At 41.8% G+C, this 21,330-nt stretch overlaps 1 protein-coding gene across 1 annotated transcript in view; it reads right to left on the bottom strand.

Moving 5' to 3' along the window:
* Positions 1 to 19,420, bottom strand: part of NFATC2 (nuclear factor of activated T cells 2) — a 239,644-nt gene extending 220,224 nt beyond the window's left edge. The window contains exon 1 of the mRNA XM_070744612.1: positions 19,337 to 19,420. Within this exon, the coding sequence (XP_070600713.1) occupies positions 19,337 to 19,400 (64 nt within the window). The 5' untranslated portion in view covers positions 19,401 to 19,420. The remainder of the gene's footprint in view (positions 1 to 19,336) is intronic.
* Positions 19,421 to 21,330: the final 1,910 nt, after the last annotated feature.

Raw genomic sequence — 21,330 nt, 5'->3', positions numbered from 1 at the left:
GGATAACTCACCAATTAATAGACTATGCCAGCTATATGAAATAAAAATTAATAGACTATGCCAGCTATATGAAATAAAAATACATAAAATCATCACAATACATAGGATAACTCACCAATTAATAGACTATGCCAGCTATATGAAATAAAAATACATAAAATCATCACAATACATAGGATAACTCACCAATATAGACATGTCTTTGTCACACCAACATCTGCTTTGTAAGTGGAGTAAAGGTCAATATCCCTGACTATAGTTCCTACTTTTAATCTCCTGCTAGTGCAATGTTTCCTAACCTTAGCAACTTTAAGACATGTCGGCTTCAACTCACAGAATTCTCCAGCCAGCATCCAGAAGTAGTATTATAATGCAGAGTTACTCTATGTTTCTGAAGCAGGGGTAAAGGACTGGTCAGGCTTTTTTAAGTCTGAGAGAGAATTCCAGTTGATATACTATATTGCACCGACAGGTAGCATTTTTAGTGTCTACAAAGTCGTATCGTAGATTAACATTACACCAAAGTCTTCGAAAATTTTCCTTGAGAATCAGCATGGTAAAATGGGAAATAGCAGAAGAACAGGCTACGATCAGAGCTCAAATCTCTATCCAGGTTAAAAACCCGTTGGGAAATCTTCAGCCAAACCTCTGATTTTCTCTAGATTAACTCCCATAGTTGTGCATTTGTAGGGGTGCTCTGCAGCATGAACAAATATGAACTTGTGACTATTTCTATCTTTAATGTTTTCTATCACTTTATTTAAGGGACGCAGTGGCTCAGTGTCTAAGATGCTGAGGTTTTCGATCAGAAAGATCAGCAGTTCAGCAGTTCGAATTCCTAGCGCCTCGTAACGGAGTGAGCTCCCATTACTGGTCCCTGCATCTGCCAACCTAGCAGTTCGAAAGCATGTAAAAGGGAGAAAAGGAGAAAAAATAGGGACCACCTTTGATGGGAAGGTGCCCCTTCGGTGTTTAGTCATGCCAGCCACATGACCTTGGAGACGTCTTCAGACAGCGCTGGCTCTTTGGCTGAAAATGGAGATGAGCACCGCCCCCTAGAGTCGAGAACGACCAGTACATATGTGCAAGGGGAACCTTTACCTTTATCGCTTTTATCATTGAGTGCTTGTGTGCAAATGCAAGTTTCTCTCTACTCCCTGAGTAGAGAATAACAGTCTTTATACAAACCAGGCAAACTTGATGTCTCAAGTGGTTAATAAGTTATTAATAATAACATCTCATATGCCAAGAATGAATCAGGCAAAATATTCACTGAAAAGACATGAATTAGATTTTTTTTTTTAAAGCAATCTGTTTCATGATCCAGCTCTCCCCTGTCTAGGGCAGGGCCATTCAGATCCAAACTCCGGGAAACTGCAACATACAGAAAATGAGCAATTAAAGAGAGCAAAAGTTGATAAGGAGAGCAGCAAAGATTTGGATATTACTGTAGCAGCTGGGCTAGAATGGAAATGTCAGAGCCCATCAACATGCTGATTAACTGCATGCTACAGGCAATTATACAATGAGAATAGAATAAAGTAGAATAGAATAGAATAGAATAGAATAGAATAGAAGTGAATTGAATTGAATAGAATAGAACAGAACAGAACACAATACAACACAACACAATAAAGGAGTGGTGTGGAGCGGAATGGAACAGAACAGAACACTCTAGGAGTGTTCGACTTCTGACTGTAATGGGGTTTGCAATGTCTGTCATAAGCCATGACAATTCTAAATTGAGGTACCCATGTAGATTTAAAAGTTTGTGATTTTGCAAACATTTTTGTGCTGGTCATTAAGCAATGCCAGAATCACAAAGTGTATCCGTTTGTTCCTATGGGCATTTTTTGATGGAAACAGGATAAAAAGCCAAAAACTGGCAAAAAAAACAACCCCAACAACTCTCCCCTGAAGCATAAAGCATAAATGGAGGGTCATGAGACATACAAGTGAGCCGGTTGACAAGTGCAACTATTCATCCAAACTTCAAACGGTTACTAAGAGACAATTCATTGAGGATTATAGCTGCTAGTCTTGAAGGCCACTAGAGGGCAGGAAAGAGATGCAGAAAATTCTCAAGGCTTTCTGCCACCTAGTGGTTCCTTGGAAATTTGCAACCCAGTTTTGCTATACAACTAGTCAACATTCCATCCAAGATTTAACAATCACCTAGCTGTATTGCTGGATCTATAACTACATGAGTCCTCATTAAGAGTTAGAATCAAGCATACTTTTATTTACTTGTAAAGTGACTTCCCCTGATCTACAATCCCTGGTTTGTGACAGACGCCTCAGTCATAAATAGATGAATATGTGTAGTTGCCTACCCCTCCACCCCCCCAGAGATACAATCAGATTCACCATCAGGTTTACATCTCCTTAGAAAGATGTCTGCTTGCACTTTGCGGTAAATAGGCATCCCTTCACACATAGAGTAGATCCCACTAGGTAGCCAACAGGATCAGTTTTCATGCACAAATAAGCCCCTTGTGAGGAATATGGCTAATTCCAATCCATTTTTAAGTTGAATCCATACTGCCGAGAAATGGTAGGAGAAATATTGTACTCAAGGGACTACGAGGTTCACAGAACTAGAACCAAATAATTAGATATTCTGTCTTTTCATAGTGTCCTTGACTAGTGCTACTTGGGAATTCTGGGAAACCCAGAAGCCTTCAAAGTTAGGGAAGGCGATAAAAAACAGGTGAGGGAAAACAAGATTAATTAACATTACCGTTGTTGCTACCAGTAACAACTGTTTCCCACTAACGGTAAGTATTTTCTAAAAAATGAAAATAAAATAGGAATACAGATCCCTTAAAAACATATTTAATTTTGGGGTCAGTCTGAGTCAGAGATATTGCTCCCAGTTTGAAGCATAATGTGGTTTTGGTAAGAAAAGCCAATGGAAAAATTGCTCATAATCTCCATGTTCCATTAAAACTGCTGAAGGCAGCCATGAAAACCAATGGAATGTACATATCATAATAAAAAGTGTATAGGAAGCCAAATATTGGAAAAAGCTTCCTAAGATATTATTATCCCAGGCTTTTTTTTCTCCACAAAGGTGAATGATGACATTATTTTAGTGGAGCAACTGAGTTTGCTCAACATGTGAGAGTGTAAATGGGGTTTTTAAAAATATTTTCGTAAATTTTCATATTTTATAGTTGTTAGATTTCTTATATATAGTTATATATACGCTGCCCTGAGTTGCCTCAAGAAGGGCGGCATAGAAATCTAATAAATAAATTCATATCTACTAGCTTTCGAATAGGAATTTTTGCTAAAACATAAGCACAGAATTTGCTGTTAGATATGTCAGAAAGAGATCTGATGATAAGATTCTCTTGACCATACATATTTTGTATTTTTTACTCCTATGCATGTTTTTCCTTTTTTACCATGTATCTGTTTAGTTCTTTGAGAAGAGAAAAAATATCAGCCAAGTCTTATGCCCTAACATATTAAAAACTATAAATTGAATCTATTATCAACTTGGGGTAATTTAAAAGCTACTGAAATGGGGGAGAAATCATGAGTTAATTTCAACTGAAAACAAGCAGTCTTAATTTAAAGAAACAATTAATTGGATTGAAGCTTTAAACTTGCTTGTAGTTGTATTAAGTTCAGTGATCCAAAGTCTACTTTATCAGAAATATTCATGGCTTTTTTCTCTCAACAACATATTAACAAGAATAATCCATTTTAAACATAAAGGCTAAGTGTGCATATACATATATATACATCAGAGATAGGTTGCTCTTGCAGTGATGGGTTCCTATGAGTACGATCAGTTATGCAGAACCGGTAGCAAATTTTGAATTTTCCCTGCCCCCTTCTGGGGTCTGGGTATGTTTTTCCTATTGCAGTAAATGTATAATTTTAGAAGATCTCTCTCTCTCTCTCTCTCTCTCTGTGTACATACACTTTATATAGTATATAATGTACATATTTGGGTGCCTGTGTGTAATATGTATGGCATGTATACATAGAATTAAATGGTATATTTTGGATGTTCAGTAATAGTAAGGGAAATTGTATCTCTTTGAAGCGAGGAGAGGCCAAGAACCCTAACTCAAACCCTTGATGTGAGTGGCGTCAAGTTGGTCACCACTAAGCCAGTCACATGACCTTTAAGCCACCCACCCCCCAGTCGCACTCACATCTGGTCACATGGCCGGCATAAAATAAGCCATGCCCACACTGTGGTAGTAAAAATTTTTTGCAGCCCTTCACTGTGCTCCTGGTTCAGACTGTGTTCTGCCGGCGTGTTTCAACCGCCCGTAATTACAGGGTAATTAGTCCAGGAAGACACACACCACACAATAAAAGGAAAACCCAGAAAAAGCTCCCTTTTTAAATTTATTTATTTATTTATTTATTTATTTATTACTTAGATTTGTATGCCGCCCCTCTCCGAAGACTCCGAAATGTCAAAGGGATTTTCTGGTACACACAAGGCACAGGTTAAATGCAATCCAATTGCTCACCCAATAACTGGGAAATTGAGTCCAACTCTAAAGTCCAGAGAGTCCACACACAATCTTGAACAGCACACAAACCACGATCTTGATGAAACAATGAATCAGATAAACTGCCACAAGGCTAAACCAGTATGCTGTTCCTTTTATTTGTAGCACTACTTACAGCAGCCCCACCCAACCACAGGTGGCCTCATTTTCTCTTGTAATAATCCTTCAGTTGTTGTCTCCTATGCATCACTCTACGCATGCGTGGATGTGTCATTAATTCTTCTTCAGAATCCTAGGATGATACAGATGATTGCTCTCCTCCTGGGCTGTCTGCCAAACTCCCCTCTTCCCTGTCACTCATGCTTCCTTGATCAGAGGAGGCTTCGTCAGCAGATTCCATCGGGAGCAAAACAGACCTGCGGCATGTGGATGTTTCCCCCACATCCACCTGCACATTCCTTGGGGCAGAAGCTGGGCCAGAGCTAACCACAACAGACTGGTTCAACAGAAGTGGTAGCGGGAATTCCACCCCCCGCTTGTCAAACCAGTTGGCCACGCCCTTGAACCACAGATGCCACCATTTTGTTTTTAGTTTCTGTGCACATAAAGCTTTTTTTTTACTTCTGCACATGCACAGAAGTTTGGTTTCTGGTACTGCGCATGTATGTGTGTGCAAAATGCAACCATGCAGCACACAATGTGCATGCGCCCACCTGGGGTGGAAATGAACCAGCAGAGGTAAGTTAGAACCCACCCTTGACATACATATATACACATACAATAGCATAATGCCCTAGGTACTAACTGATAGTATTTTACATAAAATCTCACTGTGTAAAATACTGTATATTCATTTATTAGAAAAGCAATGCTATCTGTCTAGTGTTTTGGTGCTAGCAGAATTGCAAATTAATTTACTAAATTATAATAACACAGACCTTAAACATGAATTTGTTATTCTCTCAAAGGTAAAGGTAATAATCCCAGCCACAATCAAGGAAACTCAATCTATTATTCAATTTTATCAGGTCTAACTTCATTCCAGAGTTTAAACAATATGATCAAGAACAAAGACACAATTTCAAAATAGTCAGAACAAGACGCTCTCTAATGTGCTGAACTGCTTTCTGAAATGATTCTTACCAGATTTTTGTCTTAATTATGCCTTCCTGTGCTATGATCTTTAATACCCAGACTTCAAGCATTAGGAATAAATTATCATGAGTTAACTAGATTTCATGAAAGTATTTTCATATAATTTTCATATAGGACTCTAGGACATCAACAACCCACTATTATAACCAGTCACTCGGTAAACTGAGAAATGAATTTGTAAGCACCTCACATATGAACAAAAGTAACAATTTCACTGTGGTTGGAAAATTAGCCAAGAAGTACATTTAGAAACATAGAAACATAGAAGACTGACGGCAGAAAAAGACCTCATGGTCCTTCTAGTCTGCCCTTATACTATTTCCTGTATTTTATCTTAGGATGGATCTATGTTTATTCCAGGCATGTTTAAATTCAGTTACTGTGGATTTACCAACCACGTCTGCTGGAAGTTTGTTCCAAGGATCTACTACTCTTTCAGTGAAATAATATTTTCTCACGTTGCTTTTGATCTTTCCCCCAACTAACTTCAGATTGTGTCCCCTTGTTCTTGTGTTCACTTTCCTATTAAAAACACTTCCCTCCTGGACCTTATTTAACCCTTTAACATATTTAAATGTTTCGATCATGTCCCCCCTTTTCCTTCTGTCCTCCAGACTATATAGATTGAAATTTAAAAATTTACCATTTTTAATATTAAATGTGAAATCACAACAGCCCTTAGACTTACATACTGCTTCACAGAGCTTTACACAGCCCTCCCTAAGCAGTTTACAGAGTCACCATACTGCCCCCAACAATCTGGTTTCTTATATTACCGACCTCAGAAGAATGGAAGGCTAAGTCAACTTTGAACCAGTCGGGATCAAACTACTGGCAGTCGGCAGAGTTAGGCTGCAATACTGCATTCTTCAAATACATGAGTTACATATGCAAATCACTAATAATAGTGATTTATTAAACTTGTAAGCTGCCCAACTCTCCACAACCCTGGGTGGCTTACAACAATCAAAGAAGTTACAACCAAACCAATAAAAGATTAAAGATAATTATAAAAGTTGGCAAGAGCAGTGAAGCAAAGGGTCCCATTCTCTGTTGCCAGAGCCCTGGGTGAAGAGCCAGCTCTTCCCAACTGTAATAATAATGCCTTAATATTTAAGCGTCAATATCCCATGATTGATACTGCTATAAATATCAACCCTTCTAAATTAAGATAAAGTCTCTTTTCAAGCAGGCATAGCTCCTGCTGATATTTTGACACTTCACACTTTGTGTTGGCACCAATTCACAGGTGGCTTCCCACTGCCTGCTTCCACAGTGTTTTCCAATTTCCCATGTAACCGCCCTGGGAATGCCTGATGGTCTCCCATCCAAGAGTAATCAGGTTGTCGGAGCCTGCCTATCATTAATAGTCATTTTGGATCCTGAACCAAGTCATGTGGTGAACTGGACGAAACCTCAATATATGCTCTCTACATGGGGCTACCTTTGAAAAGTGTTCGGAAACTTCAGATCGTGCAGAATGCAGCTGCGAGAGCAATCATGGGCTTCCCTAGGTATGTCCATGTTACACCAACACTCCGCAGTCTGCATTGGTTGCCGATCAGTTTCCGGTCACAATTCAAAGTGTTGGTTATAACCTATAAAGCCCTTCATGGCATCGGACCAGAATATCTCCAGAACTGCCTTCTGCCGCACGAATCCCAGCGACCGATTAGGGCCCACAGAGTTGGCCTTCTCCGGGTCCTGTCAACTAAACAATGTCATTTGGCAGGTCCCAGGGGAACAGCCTTCTCTGTGGCGGCCCTGACTCTCTGGAACCAGCTCCCCCTGGAGATTAGAACTGCCCCCACCCTCCTTGCCTTTGTACACTCTTGCTGTGCTGTTCGGGTCTGTGAGACCCGAAATCAAAGTTTGAGACCCTGTAAAAAATTAGTAAATAGAACGCATTTTGCAAGCAAACCTATCCATAAATTGAAAAATATTTCACAAAAACAGGGGGGCCACGCATTTCATCAGCAAAATAAACCAATATGCATCAATTTTCATATCATTATGTTCAGAAATGTTCAAGCTACCAATCCTACACCATGTTTAGTAAAATAGAACACATTTTGCAAGCAAAGCTATGCATAAATTGAAAAAAAAAATCACAAAAACGGGGGAGGCACACATTTTATCAGCAAAAGAAACCAATAAGCATTAATTTTTTCATTTCAATTTTCCTTTCAATGTGTGCAGAAATGTTCAAACTTGTTTCCAAGTAAAAAATGCTTTCAAAAGACCAAATATAAGTACCTAAAATGATCAATTTGTGGTCCGGGTCAAATAGACCAGGGAACATAACATTAGGGAGGTTTTTTTTGAACAGCACAGCAGGGTTAAAACCCACCTTTGCCGCCAGGCATGGGGAAATTGAGATATCTCCCCTGGGCCTATACAATTTATGTATGGCATGTTTGTGTGTATGTCTGCTTAATAATGGGGTTTTTTAAATGTTTTTAAATTATTAGATTTGTCATGAATTGTTTTATTGCTGTTGTGAACCGCCCCGAGTCTACGGAGAGGGGCGGCATACAAATCTAATAAATAAATTAAATTAAATTAAATTAAATTAAATTAAATAAATAAATAAATAAATGAATGAATGAATGAATGAATGAATGAATGAATGAATGAATGAATAAATAAATAAATAAATAAATAAATAAATAAATAAATAAATGTTCAACCCCACTTCTCCAGAGTGGTTTACATCCGTCTTATTGCATCAATGTATGTAGTAGCCCGTAGCCTCTAGAAGGAACCCCAACCATTTCTCTACCCAGTGATGCGAACAGGGGAGACACATGCTATAAAGATGACAAACCAACAAGGTTTGTCCAGTACTGAGTCTGCATGAGGATTATTAGTTCCATCTCTCTACTTAGACAGAGCTTGGGATGCCCCTAAAACGTGTTCATTGTGATTAAAACTCCCTTGGAGCTGCTTTTACATCAGAGTTTCGCAATCTTAGCAATCTTTAAAAAATTAAGTTATGTGGTCTTCAACTGAAGTCCACATATCTTGAGCCAGGGGGTGGCGCAGTGGTTAGAGTGCAGCACGGCAGGCTACTTCAGCTAACTGCTAGTTGTAGTTCAGCAGTTCAAATCTCACCACCAGCTCAAGGTTGACTCAGCCTTCGATCCTTCCAAGGAGGGTAAAATGAGGTCCCAGATTGTTGGGGGCAATATGCTGATTCTGTAAACTGCTTAAAGAGAGATGTAAAAGCACTCTGAAGCCTAAATAGGCATACAAATCTAATTAATAATAATAATAATAATAATAATAATAATAATAATAAATGTTATTTAGACTCTGAAGTCTAAATGCTATTGCTGTCGCTATGCTAAGTTGCTAAGATTGAGAAACACTGCTCTAAGAGACTAGGGTTTTTTCCCCTTCTCATTGTTTAATTATCTTTCTTCATCCTTACAGGGGTAAAAATGCTTGAAGCAGTTTTTAAAAGCTTAAGCCGATAGGTCAGCTGTTCTCCCATTAGAACATGGTTGTCAAATTCGCATCATCGCAGCAACGTATCATGACTTTCCCCCCCTTCGCTAAGCTGGCCAGCGCATGACGCCCGCGGAACAGGAATTTCACACCCCTGTATTGGAACATAAAGAACATTGCTTCTTACACTTCCATTTGAATTAATACCACGGGAGCCTCTCTAAAAATGCACATGGGAGCTTTCATTAGCACAGAATACTGCTAGGTACTATTGAGCTGGACAATACCGTGTTTCCCCGAAAGTAAGACAGTGTCTTACTTTCTTTTTACCCCCAAAAGCCCCACTACGTCTTACTTTCGGGGTATGTCTTACATTGGAAAAAAATTGAAAGGGTTGCGTTCCCGAAGGCATCTCCCCAGAGTCCAGAAGGGCAGCCGCGGGACAGGAGCCTCGTGAGCCCTTTTCCAAGTTCAACCTCAGGGCTCCAAGCGGCGTGCACGCGTGGAGCCGCAAACCCGTGTCAGGGAAGCGTGTGTCTGGAGGCGAGGAGCCGCTCTGTGCAGTTGGGCAGCCCCACCTGTCTGCCGGAAAGGAGGCGGGCGAAGGAGGGCGCAGCTCCGGCCGCTCGCCTCGGAGCCGGTCGGCCTCGCGGGCCGCTTGCAGCCGAGCCTCGGCAGGACTCGGTTGCTGGGACGAGCGCCTTCGCTGCAAGCCGCTGCCCGCTCGGCTCGCTTCGGACCAGCGCCGTCCTTCGCTTTGCCAAGCTGGGGAAGAGGCGGTGGCACCGCGGCGAGGCGAGGGGTGCGCGGGGAGCTTGGAAGCGACGTCATCGGGCTCCCCCCCGGCAATACCCCCGTGTTTCCCCGAAAGTAAGACATATGTCTTACTTTCGGGGTATGGCTTATATTAGCCGACCCCCCTGAAACCCCCGATACGTCTTACAATCGGGGGTGTCTTACTATCGGGGAAACAGGGTATATCATTCCAGTAGTTAGACTTTTTCACTTCCAAAAACTTCCTTCCACTTCCAGGTTCAACATCTTCTTTAAGAGAGTCTTCTCTATGGGCCCTCAATAAATAAGCTACAGTGGGTGATTATCGGTGAAGATTTTTCTTCTTCCTGCAGTGACATATCAGTTGTAAAATACTTCCTATGAGAGGCATGCCAGGCGTCTAATCTAGATTTTAACTCTTTTTTACCTGACAAATCTCTTTTAGTCCACTTACATCCTGCGTTGCATTCTTGCTGGATTTTGTTATAATAATAATAATTAATTATAATAATTTATTAGATTTGTATGCCGCCCCTCTCCGAAGACTCGGGGCAGCTCACAACAGTAATAAAAACAGTATAACAATGGAACAAATCTAATAATAAAAATTATATAAAAACCCCCAACTGTTAAAAACCACACAACACATATATCCCAAACATAAAATATAAGAAAGCCCGGGGGAGATGTCTTAGTTCCCCCATGCCTGGCGATATAGGTGGGTCTTGAGTAATTTGCAAAAGACAAGGAGGGTGGGGGCTGTTCTAATCTCCGGGGGGAGTTGATTCCAGAGGGCCGGGGCCACCACAGAGAAGGCTCTTCCCCCGGGGCCCGCCAAACGACATTGTTTGGTCGACGGGACCCAGAGAAGGCCAACTCTGTGGGACCTTATCAGCCGCTGGGATTCATGCCGTAGAAGGTGGTTCCGGAGGTATTCTGATCCAATGCCAGGAAGGGCTTTATAGGTCATTACCAACACTTTGAATTGCGACCGGAAACCGATTGGCAGCCAGTGTATAAGCATTTTTGTTTTTTGACATAAGAGACATCATGAACTATTTGTGAGCCACTTAATTTTATGAAGAGAATGACAATACCTTGCCTTTCGTGAACTTCTTAAAACCCACCTCTGCCGCCAGGCATGGGGGAACTGAGACATCTCCCCTAGGCCTATACAGTTTTTGCATGGTATGTTTGTGTGTATGTTTCTTTTTAATAAGGGTTTTTTAGTGATTTTTAATTATTAGATTTGTTATATATTGTATTATTACTGTTGTGAGCCGCCCCGAGTCTAAGGAGAGGGGCGGCATACAAATCTAGTTAACAATAATAATAATAATAATAATAATAATAATAATAATAATAATAATAATACAGTGTAAAATAAATGCATAAGCATAATATTCTTATTTATTAAATTTATCATGGCTGCCTACTCCAATAACCTATTATGTATTTTTTAAAAATAATTATTTTTAGAATTCATTATCTCAAACATATGAAATTTTTCTTGTTCCCAGCATGCTATGCTCTCAAGGGGTCTTAAACATGAGCACCATATAAACAGAGGTTGGATACTCTTGAAAAAGTGGTAGACTTATTTAAAAACTAGTAAACTTTGATAGAACTTTACTTCTGTGCTACACTGAGGACAGATAGTTTCCCTCAGCTACATTACTTGTTTGGTCACAAGTAAATGGGGCAGATATGCAGAACCAGTAGAAAAAAATTGATTTTTTTTCCTTTTTTTCCCTTCTGGGCTCTGGGTATGTTTCTTCTATCGCAGTAAATGAGGTTGAATGTCTATAATTTTAGAAAAGCTGTGCTTGCGTGTTTGTGTATGTACATACACCATACAGTTTATATAGTAGATAATGTATATTTTTGTGTGTCTGTGTGTAAAATGTATGTACATATATTGCATATATACATAGAATTAAATACTGTAGTATATTTTGGATGTTCAGTAGATAGATAGGGAAAATGTATCTCTTTGAGGCAAGGAGAGGCCAGGCACCCTAACCCAAACCCAAACCCTTGACGTGAGAGACATCAATTTGGCCACCTTTAAGCCAATCACATGACCTTTAAGCCCCCCAGGGTCACATGATGATCAAGCCACTCCCACCTGGTCACATGGCCAGCAAGCCACACCCACAAAATAAGCCATGCCCACAGTGTGATAGCAAATTTTTTTGTAGCCCTTCACTCGGCAGAGGTGCCATATTCTCTGGTGTACTTTCCTTTTCAAATTATCTGCTCTGAAATGGAGATCATTTCTGAAATGTAAAATAAGATGGGCCTAGCCATGAACAGAAATCCCTGGAATCCTTTCACATGCAAATAGCAGGAGTACCCTATTTCTCTGCTCCATGTCCATTAATCCTGGGTTATTATCACATCTGCCTTCAAAATCATTTCACTAAGCGCATTCTGAAAAATCAGCATAAGAAAAAAATCGGGTTGTGCAATTGCCCAAATCCAGCCATTAGGACTCACAGTTAATAATTTAGAATTGTGTGTGAAGCCAGCCAACTTCAACATGCAGCTAAATTCTAGGCTTAGTTCACACGCATTAGACTAAAATGTTAGCGGCTCAGCGTGTTGTGCCAGCTGGGTTTAATTATCTATTAGTGTACTGGGCAAGCAACAATACTGTTAATATGGTTGATCTCATTTTAGTTTGGGGTGATATGAAAAATCTAATCATTACAGCTTAGCAACAGCAATCAGTTTTGCTGCTAAATATTCAAGTACAGTACTACACTCTGCAATCTGGAGTACCCTGTAACACTAGAAGTTGCTACTCCAATTAAAGTGCTATGTAAAACCAGCAATTCAGGTTTTGATGTATTCTCTGCTGATGGTTCAGAGAGTAAGAGAGTTACACGAATAGTTGCAATGGCTAAAAAAATAGCAGTACAATTGTGTACTTGATGATTCATAAGTAATCTTGGAATAGTATTCTGTGGATATGGGACCATCTAATGATATACAGACCAAAACCCTACTGAAATTATTCTTTAACTGTCAGTTTGAGTAAATTTCAAAGAAAAATTCAATCCCAATTCCATTTCCGGGACCTCAAAGGCACACTGGTATTTAACTCAACTGCAACCTTTCCTTTGCACAAGAGAATCAATATTAATCCACTCAGAACTCAAAAGACATCAAGACCTAGAAGAGACTGACTTAAACATTGACTACCATATGGTTTGTATAAAAAGTAAATACCACGGCCCACATCTCAACATCCAATCCCCCATCATCCAAAACTAGGCATAACTACTACTGACCTTAAATGCAAGTTACTCAGTGCAAGAAGCCTAAATAAAATGAAAGAGTCCTCCACTCTATTCTCAACAGACTACTTTATGCAACCAGAGTTGAAATTTTGGGCTTAGACAATTTCGAACTCTGTCGCCTTTGTTCTGACTAAAGTGTAGCACATAAAATTGCCTGCTACAATGCCTTACCTGTCAACGACAACTTCAGTTTCAACTGCAACAATACATGAGCACACAATAGATACAAACTTAAGGTAAACTGCTCCAAATTCAATTGCAGAAAATACAGCTTTAGCAACAGTGATCAGTGCCTGGAATCCAATACCTGATTCTGTGGTTTCTTCCACAAACCCCTAAAACTTTAACCTTAGACTATCTATTGTTGACCTCACCCCATTTTAAGAGGTCTGTAAGGGGCATGCATAGGTGCACCAATGTGCCTACCATCCCTGTCCTAATGCCCCCATGTATTCGTAACCATATCATGTATTCATAACCATGTTTATACATTCATGTATTCACAATGATGTTTATACTTTCTATGTAATCTTATATATACTTGACATTATTATTGTTGTTGTTGTTGTCGTCATCACCATAATCATCCTCATCATCAATACAACACAGCAAACGAGATCACTATTCTGGATTTCATATTTCATCACCAGTCGGGCGCTTCCCAAGCACCTAGGACTGTGTAATGTAGTGGCGAATTATGTGTGCCGATCCCAGTAAAGCAGCTTTTTGCAATTGACAGATGGAGATTTTGTCAATTCTGATGGTTTTCAAATGTCCACTGAGATCCTTTGGCACTGATCCCAGCATGGCAAGGACCACTGGGACCACTTTCACTGGCTTATTCCAGAGTCGTTGCAGCTCGATTTTTAGATCTTCATATTTCACTAATTTCTCTAGCTGCTTCTCCTCAATTCTGCTGTCCCCTGGGATTGCAATGTTGATGATCCATACTTCCTTTTTCTCCACAATCAGGATGTATGGCATGTTATGCTTCAGAATTTGGTCAGTCTGAAGTCGGAAATCCCACAGTAGTTGGGATTATTATTATTATTATTATTATTATTATTATTATTATTATTATTATTATTATTGTATTTTAAGAAGATACTAGGTTGAAACCTAGGACACTGGCAGCATGTTCAGTTGTCTGAAGTTCATGTTTAATGAATAAAAGAGATGATGATGATGATGATAATAATTATTATTTTATTCACCAAAAAACAGTAATACACAGCAAATGAGATTTATATGCTGGTTTTCGTATCAAAATATCACAAGTCGAACACTTCCCAAGCATCTAGGAATGTGGGATGTATTTTCGTATGACGTGCACAGATCTAAGTACAGTGGTCTTTTGCAACTGACAGATTGTGGTTTTGTCAATTTTTTTTTTCAAATGTCATCTGGGGTCTTTTGGCACAGCACCCAGTGTGCCAATTACTAAATCATCATCATCATCATCATCATCATTGAGTCCTAAAATACTCCTGCAAGAAGACTGGGGGAAGGGAGAACATGTGGAAGAGCAAAATGCAGCTCCACCCTGCCTCCCCCCACCCTGAAAAGTCTCAGGGCAGTCTGCAGTCTGTTTTAAACTGTTTTAAGGGGTTTTATAAACTGTCTTAAGGGGTTTTATAAAAATAAACGGATTGCTTATTTGACCCCTATGACAATCATTAAGTGTTGTACTTAATGATTCTTGACAAATGTATCTTTTTTTTCATGTACACTGAAAGCATATGCACCAAAGACAAATTCCTTGAATGCCCAATCAAACTTGGTCAATAAAGTTGTTCTATTCTGTTCTATTCCATTCCATTCCATTCCATTCCTTGCAGACAGTTGGTAATCTGAATCCTAATTTAATCTGAGTAGGAGTACCAATAAAGAATTCTAGACTATTTTATATTATATTGTATATGTTATTTTCTGATTGTGAGCCGCCTAGAATCCCTCAGGAGTTGGGCGGAATACAAAACCAACCAACCAAACAAACACATTTGACTCAGCCTTCCATCCTTCAGAGGTCGGTTTAACGAGGACCCAGATGGTTGGAGACAGTATGCTGATTCTGTAAACCACCCAGACGTTTATTTGTTGTTGTTGTTGTTGTTGTTGTTGTTGTTGTTGTTGTTGTTGTTTTGGGGGTGGAGTATTTAAGTCCAAGTGCTGTTAACTCTGACTAGTTCACCGTAGGGCTCGATTCAACCCTTATTTCGCAACCCAGGCAGGTCTGAGGTCCCTTTCTCGGGGGTGAGGTCGCCTATTTCGCCTTACCAGCGCCTCCACCCTCTCTCCATCCTATCACCCGCCAGCTGCTCGTGCCGGTTGATGGCCAGCCCGGTAAAGAGAACCCAGGTCAAGCAATTGCTGAGAAGCGGGAACGGTCCTCTCCAGCAGGGAGGACGCGCGTGGGAGTGGGATATGTGTGTGTGTCCCAACCGATCAGCAAACCACGCTCGCTCGCTCGCTCGCTCGCTCGCTCGCACGCCCAAAGCAAAAACGCGCGCCTGCAATCCTTTCCTCGCCACTCCCAACTAAGCGCTTCACCTTAACTGCACTCTCCGCGCTCCTCCTCCGCAGTTTTCTCATCTCCGGAGCCCTTGCCCCGGACACGCTGGACCTCGAGCTGGCGTCCCGGGACCCTAGCTCCGAAAGGGGGAGCCGAGTTACTCCGTTCAGGAGGAAGGCGCCCCGAAGAGTCCTCGTTGGATTCCTGTCTTTCCACCAGGAGCGACTTGCCTCCAAAAGTTGGGGACGCTCCAACACTGAAAAGTTTTAAAGAAGAGACTGGAAACCGTTTGTCGGAAACGGTATAAGGGTTTCCTGCCTGAGCAAGGGGATGGACTAGAAGACCTCCAAGGTCCCTTCCAACTCTGCTATTCTTGAATCAACCCACTTTCTAGCCTTTGAACGACGCTTATCATAATGGAAAAAGGACTTTCACCAAGTTATTCCCATCCCAATTCCCTTATAGCAGGGGTCCTCAAAGTTGGCAACTTTAAGACTTGTGGACTTCAACTCCCAGAATGCTGGGAGTCTACAAGTCTTAAAGTTGCCAACTTTGAGGACCCCTGCTATAAGGGAATTGGGATGGGAATAACTTGGTGAGAGTCCTTTTTCCATTATGATAAGCAATTGCCTTATAGCAATAGCATTTAGACTTATATAGCGCTTCATGGTGCTTTTACAGCTCCCTCTAAGCTTTACAGAATCAGCCTATTGCCCCCAACAATCTGGGTCCTCATTTTACCCATCTCCAAAGAATGGAAGGTTGAGTCAACCTTGAACCGGTGGTGAGATTTGAACTGCTGAACTACAGCTAGCAGAAGTAGCCTACAGTCTACTAGAGTCTACGTCTAACCACTGCGCCACACCGGCTCGTGCAAAATGAATAATAATAATTACTAATAGTTATAATTATTAATAATAATAATCAGTGCCAATGAAGATGTTCAGCCTTCGACTGGTTAAATCCTGGAATTAAGATCCTGCCAACCACATCATTAAAGCAGCCAGCTTTAACACCATTTGCTCTTCGGGTGGTGCTTTCGAAATTCCCCATGTAATCTCCCTAGATTGGAAAATTGCTCCAGTCGGGCTCTTAACTCCCTGAAATGGAGAGAGACCCCCTCCCCTCTCCCCACAAAGAAATGATTCTGAGCCGGGCACCTGAAGCTACCTAAATTCTCTCCAACGTTCAGCCTCGAGCGCCCAATTCAACGAAAGCAATAGATGCCCCCTCTGAAAAGCCCGGGCCTGAAAAGCCCAGGCTGGACGGAGCAGTTATCCACTTGAATCTCAACTGAGAGCTCCTCCCTCCGTCCCTCTTAACCCTTCCTTCACTTGGAGGACCGGGATATGCAGGGACAGGGCTGAGGGCACCAAACCTGGAGAGAGAGGGTGGGGAGTGAGGATGGGGAGAATATTTACTTGGCCCCACTCGCTTCTCCCTTGGTCTGGTGTAAGATTTGTGCTCCAGGATTAAATTCCACTGAAGTCCTATTTTGGGGGGAAACCATAATACTGAAATATGATATTGGGAGATCATATTTAATGCATGCATACCTTTCACTAATGTGCTGCTCAAAAAAAATTAAAGGGAACACTTAAACAACAGAATATAACTCCAAGTAAATCAAACTTCTGTGAAATCAAACTGTCCGCTTAGGAAGCAAGACTGATTGACAATCGATTTCATTCTGTTGTCAGCACATTCAATTTCATACGGAACAATTATTCCATGAGAATATTCCATTCATTCAGATCTAGTTATTTGAGTGTTCCCTTTATTTTTTTGAGCAGTGTACATTCATGCCTTTTGCTTGTGTCGCCTTTAAGGAAAGGTAGTGATCCATCTGCTATCAAACTTTGAAGCGCATTTTGGATGGCTCCTCCCCAATATCTGGTTCTTGGGGATAATTGCTCCAATTTTCACCCCATTCCCACCGGAATTCCCAATTCTTTCCTCCTCCCCCCTTCCCTCTACCCACGACAAATTTGAAGATTCTGAGAATCTTACCCAAGCGCTGTTGGTGTAGCGCTGATGAAGATGCCTGGCAGGACAAGGCAGGGACTTTTAAAAAATGGATGAGTGAATGGCTGAGAAGCAACCTAAAGGCGGAGAGTTCTACTGTAAGGCATACTTGGAAATAAAGCCCGGAAAAAAGGAGAGGGGAATGGAGTTCTGAGGAACTTCGCTCGCGGGACGGGTAGGTTTGGTACAAGTAGCGGGCTAAAAGTGTGTGGTTTACAGTATTTGAAATAGAGTGAGTAGAGTGAATAGGGTAGTGTAAGAGTTAAGCAAAGAGTTTTTAAGAGTTTAACAGTTAAGAGATAGAATACAGTTGAGTAGAGCAGAACAGAACAGAACAAAACAAAACAGAAAGTAGAGTAGAATAGAATATGTAATAGAAAGTAGAACAGAGTAGAGTAGAATAGAATAGAATAGAATAGAAAGTAGAGTAAGTAGAATAGAGCGGAGTGGAGTGGAGTAGAATAGAATGGAATGGAATAGAATAGAATAGAATAGAATAGAATAGAATAGAATTCTTTATTGGCCAAGTGTAATTGAACACACAAGGAATTTGTCTCCGATGTATAAACTCGCAATGTACACACATACGAGAACAAAGTGATAGGTCATAGATCATAAATCATAGCTAACATTTCTCAGCAACCTTGGCCCAGATCGGGCGCTCAGAGAATGGAGCCCAACCGGGAGTCCAGCCCTAACGTGTAGATTGGAGAGCGGTTGATTTCAGGAGAATGGCTTCTTCCCACGCCGATGTCCCTTCGCCTTAAAAATCCCCGACTTCTGACATCGACTCTTTGAATGGAGAATTCGGCGCAAAACCACGCACCCCCGAAGGGTCCGTGGTTCCGGGAAGAGGTTTGTCCCCGGAGGAAAATGTCTCTTCGAGGGATCGAGGAAGGAAAATGATCCCGTATTGAAAGGAGCAAGAGGCGAACCCACACCAGGCTTCCCCTCTCACCCCACTCTCTCTGTCTGTCCGTCTGTCTCTCTCTCTCTTTCCCTTTCTCTCTCCCTCCCTCTCTATCTCTCTCCCACTTTTTCTCTCTCTCTCACTCTCTCTCTTTCTTTCTTTCTTTCTTTCTTTCTCTCTCTCTCTCTCTCCCTTTCTCTCTCCCCCTCTCTCTCCCGCCGTTGCAAAGCCGCTCCCCACGCGTGGACGCGCGCCCTTGGACGCCTAGCCCACTCACCCGCGTGAAAATGCTTCTTTTATTCCCGCTCTCCCGCCTTTCCAAATAAACCCTACCTATGATCCCCCCCCCCACAATCCTCTCCACGATCACATCAGCTACAGGATGGGGAACGGCGGATGATTGTGTGTTGGTGTGTGCGTGTGTACGTGTGTGAATGCCGTTCTTAAGACGGGGAATCCCGCGGATCCCCCGTGGGCTTGCGTTGCCTCCTTTCCAAGAGGAGACGCGCGCAAAGCGCTGCCAGCGGGTTTGGGGAGAGGAACGGAGAGAGCGCTAAAGGGCAAGAAAGGAGGGAGGGAAGGAGTAGAAATCACCCACCCGTGCTCGCAACCTACTCAGCCACAGCGAAAACGGACAGCGAGGGGGAGGGTCGCGGGGAAGGAGGGATCGGGAAAAAATGAACGGGGAGAAAAGGAAGAAGAAGAAGAAATGAGAAGACACTACCTTGATCCACAGACCTCATGATGTGGTGATAATGTAGCAGCCGGCACGCGGTTTCTCTCTGCATTTGGAGTTGGTAAATTGAAGCTGCTCGGGGAGAGGAGGGAAAAATAACAAAAAACGCGCCGAGGACTGGCGAAGGAGGCAGCTGACGGAGGTCTTCTTCTGCATTCAGACCATGGTGGTCGCCACCGCCGTCCCTGCGCGCCCCTCCGCCTCCGCTCGCGTGGGAAGGATCCGCGCCGCGCGTGGGTCCTGCGTCCCGGAGGGCGCTGCTGTGGCTTTGCGTGCTGCGAGAGGTTGGGTCACCCGAGAGGGAAAAGCCACTTCCTTCCCTGCTCGGAGTGTTTATAGTCTTGAATGCTGTAAAATAACGGGATTCCCTCACTGTTTCCTCCTGTTTATGCCCAGTGCCATGGAAACCCCTGGATCGCCTCCATCGCCTGAACTGAGGGCTTTCCTGCAAACTTCCACACTCCGGAATCCATGACGTCGCCTTGCACTGGTGCCAAAAGGCGGCCCTGTGGCTTCCCTCTCTCTCTCTCTCTCTTTCTCTCTCTCTCCCGCTCTCCTCTTTTTCTGGGCCGTGACACAAGCAGCCGATTGTTGAGCTGAGCCAAAGGGGGGAGAAAGGCAGGGGACGCCAGGATACGAAACCTCCCCCCCCCCCCAAAAAAAAAAAAAGGCCTAGAGAAGATGATGGGCACATGGACGGACAGGTTGTGAATGATGGCTTTAATTAACCAGTGGAGTTTACCTTTGGAACAATAGCAAAACAAACAAACAAACTACTTACTTACTTACTTACTTACTTACTTACTTACTTACTTACTTACTTACTTACTTACTTACTTACTTACTTACTTACTTACTTACTTACTTACTTACTTACTTACTTACTTACTTCTATACTAAGTCTGCACTAGTATTACTACTAGTTTTTTCCCATCATTCCCATCACTCATCTCCTCCCACTTAAGACTGTAACTTGTTGCTTGTATTCTTAAGATTTTTTTATTGGTATCAATTGTTTCTTCATTGCTTATTTGACCCCTATGACAATCATTAAGTGTTGGGCATGATGGTTCTTGACAAATGTATATTTTTCCTTGCGTGGCCAATCACACAATCACACTTGGCCAATAAAGAATTCTTTCTTTCTTTCTTTCTTTCTTTCTTTCTTTCTTTCTTTCTTTCTTTCTTTCTTTCTCTCTTTCTCTCTTTCTCTCTTTCTCTCTTTCTCTCTTTCTCTCTTTCTCTCTTTCTCTCTCTCTCTCTTTCTCTCTCTCTCTCTCTTTCTTTCTCGCTCTCTCTCTCTCTCTTTCTTTCTGTCTGCCTATCTGCCTATCTGCCTATCTGCCTATCTGCCTATCTTGTCTGTCTGTCTATCTGTCTACCTGTCTATCTACGGTATCTATCAATCTAGCTACCTAGCTACCTAGCTACATAGGTATTTATTTAAACTTGTATGCCACTCATCTCCCTGGGGACTCTAGGCGGCTCACAACAAAAATTATATGGCATCGGACCAGATTACTTACGGGACCATCTTCTGCCTCATATATCTCGGTGGCTGGTCAGGTCTCACAGAATTGGTCTTCTACAGGTGCTGTCAGCTAGACAATGTCGTCTGGTGGGAACTAAGGGAAGAGCCTTTTCTGTGGCAGCCCCAGCTCTTTGGAATCAACTCCCTCCAGAGATTCTCACTGCCCTCACCCTCCCTGCCTTCCGCAAGAGTTTAAAGACCTATCTCTGCCAGCAGGGTTGGGGCTATTAAGTCCATCATCTTGCCCCAGCTGGTGAATGAATGTATAGGTTGATTGATTGAATGTGGGTGAGTGATTTTTTAAGAAATGGGGGTTTAGTATGCTTTTAGTATATTTTAGATTTCTATATGATATGTATTCACTTTTGTTGTGAGCCGCCCTGAGTCTGAGGAATAGGGCGGCATAAAAATCTAACAAATAAATAAAACATAACATTAAAACCTCTAAAAA

Source organism: Erythrolamprus reginae, chromosome 3 (assembly GCF_031021105.1).
Source record: "Erythrolamprus reginae isolate rEryReg1 chromosome 3, rEryReg1.hap1, whole genome shotgun sequence".
NCBI classification, from domain to species: Eukaryota; Metazoa; Chordata; class Lepidosauria; order Squamata; family Dipsadidae; genus Erythrolamprus; species Erythrolamprus reginae.
The sequence above is the reverse complement of the archived record's forward strand: the minus strand, read 5'-3'. Positions and strand labels throughout refer to the sequence as shown.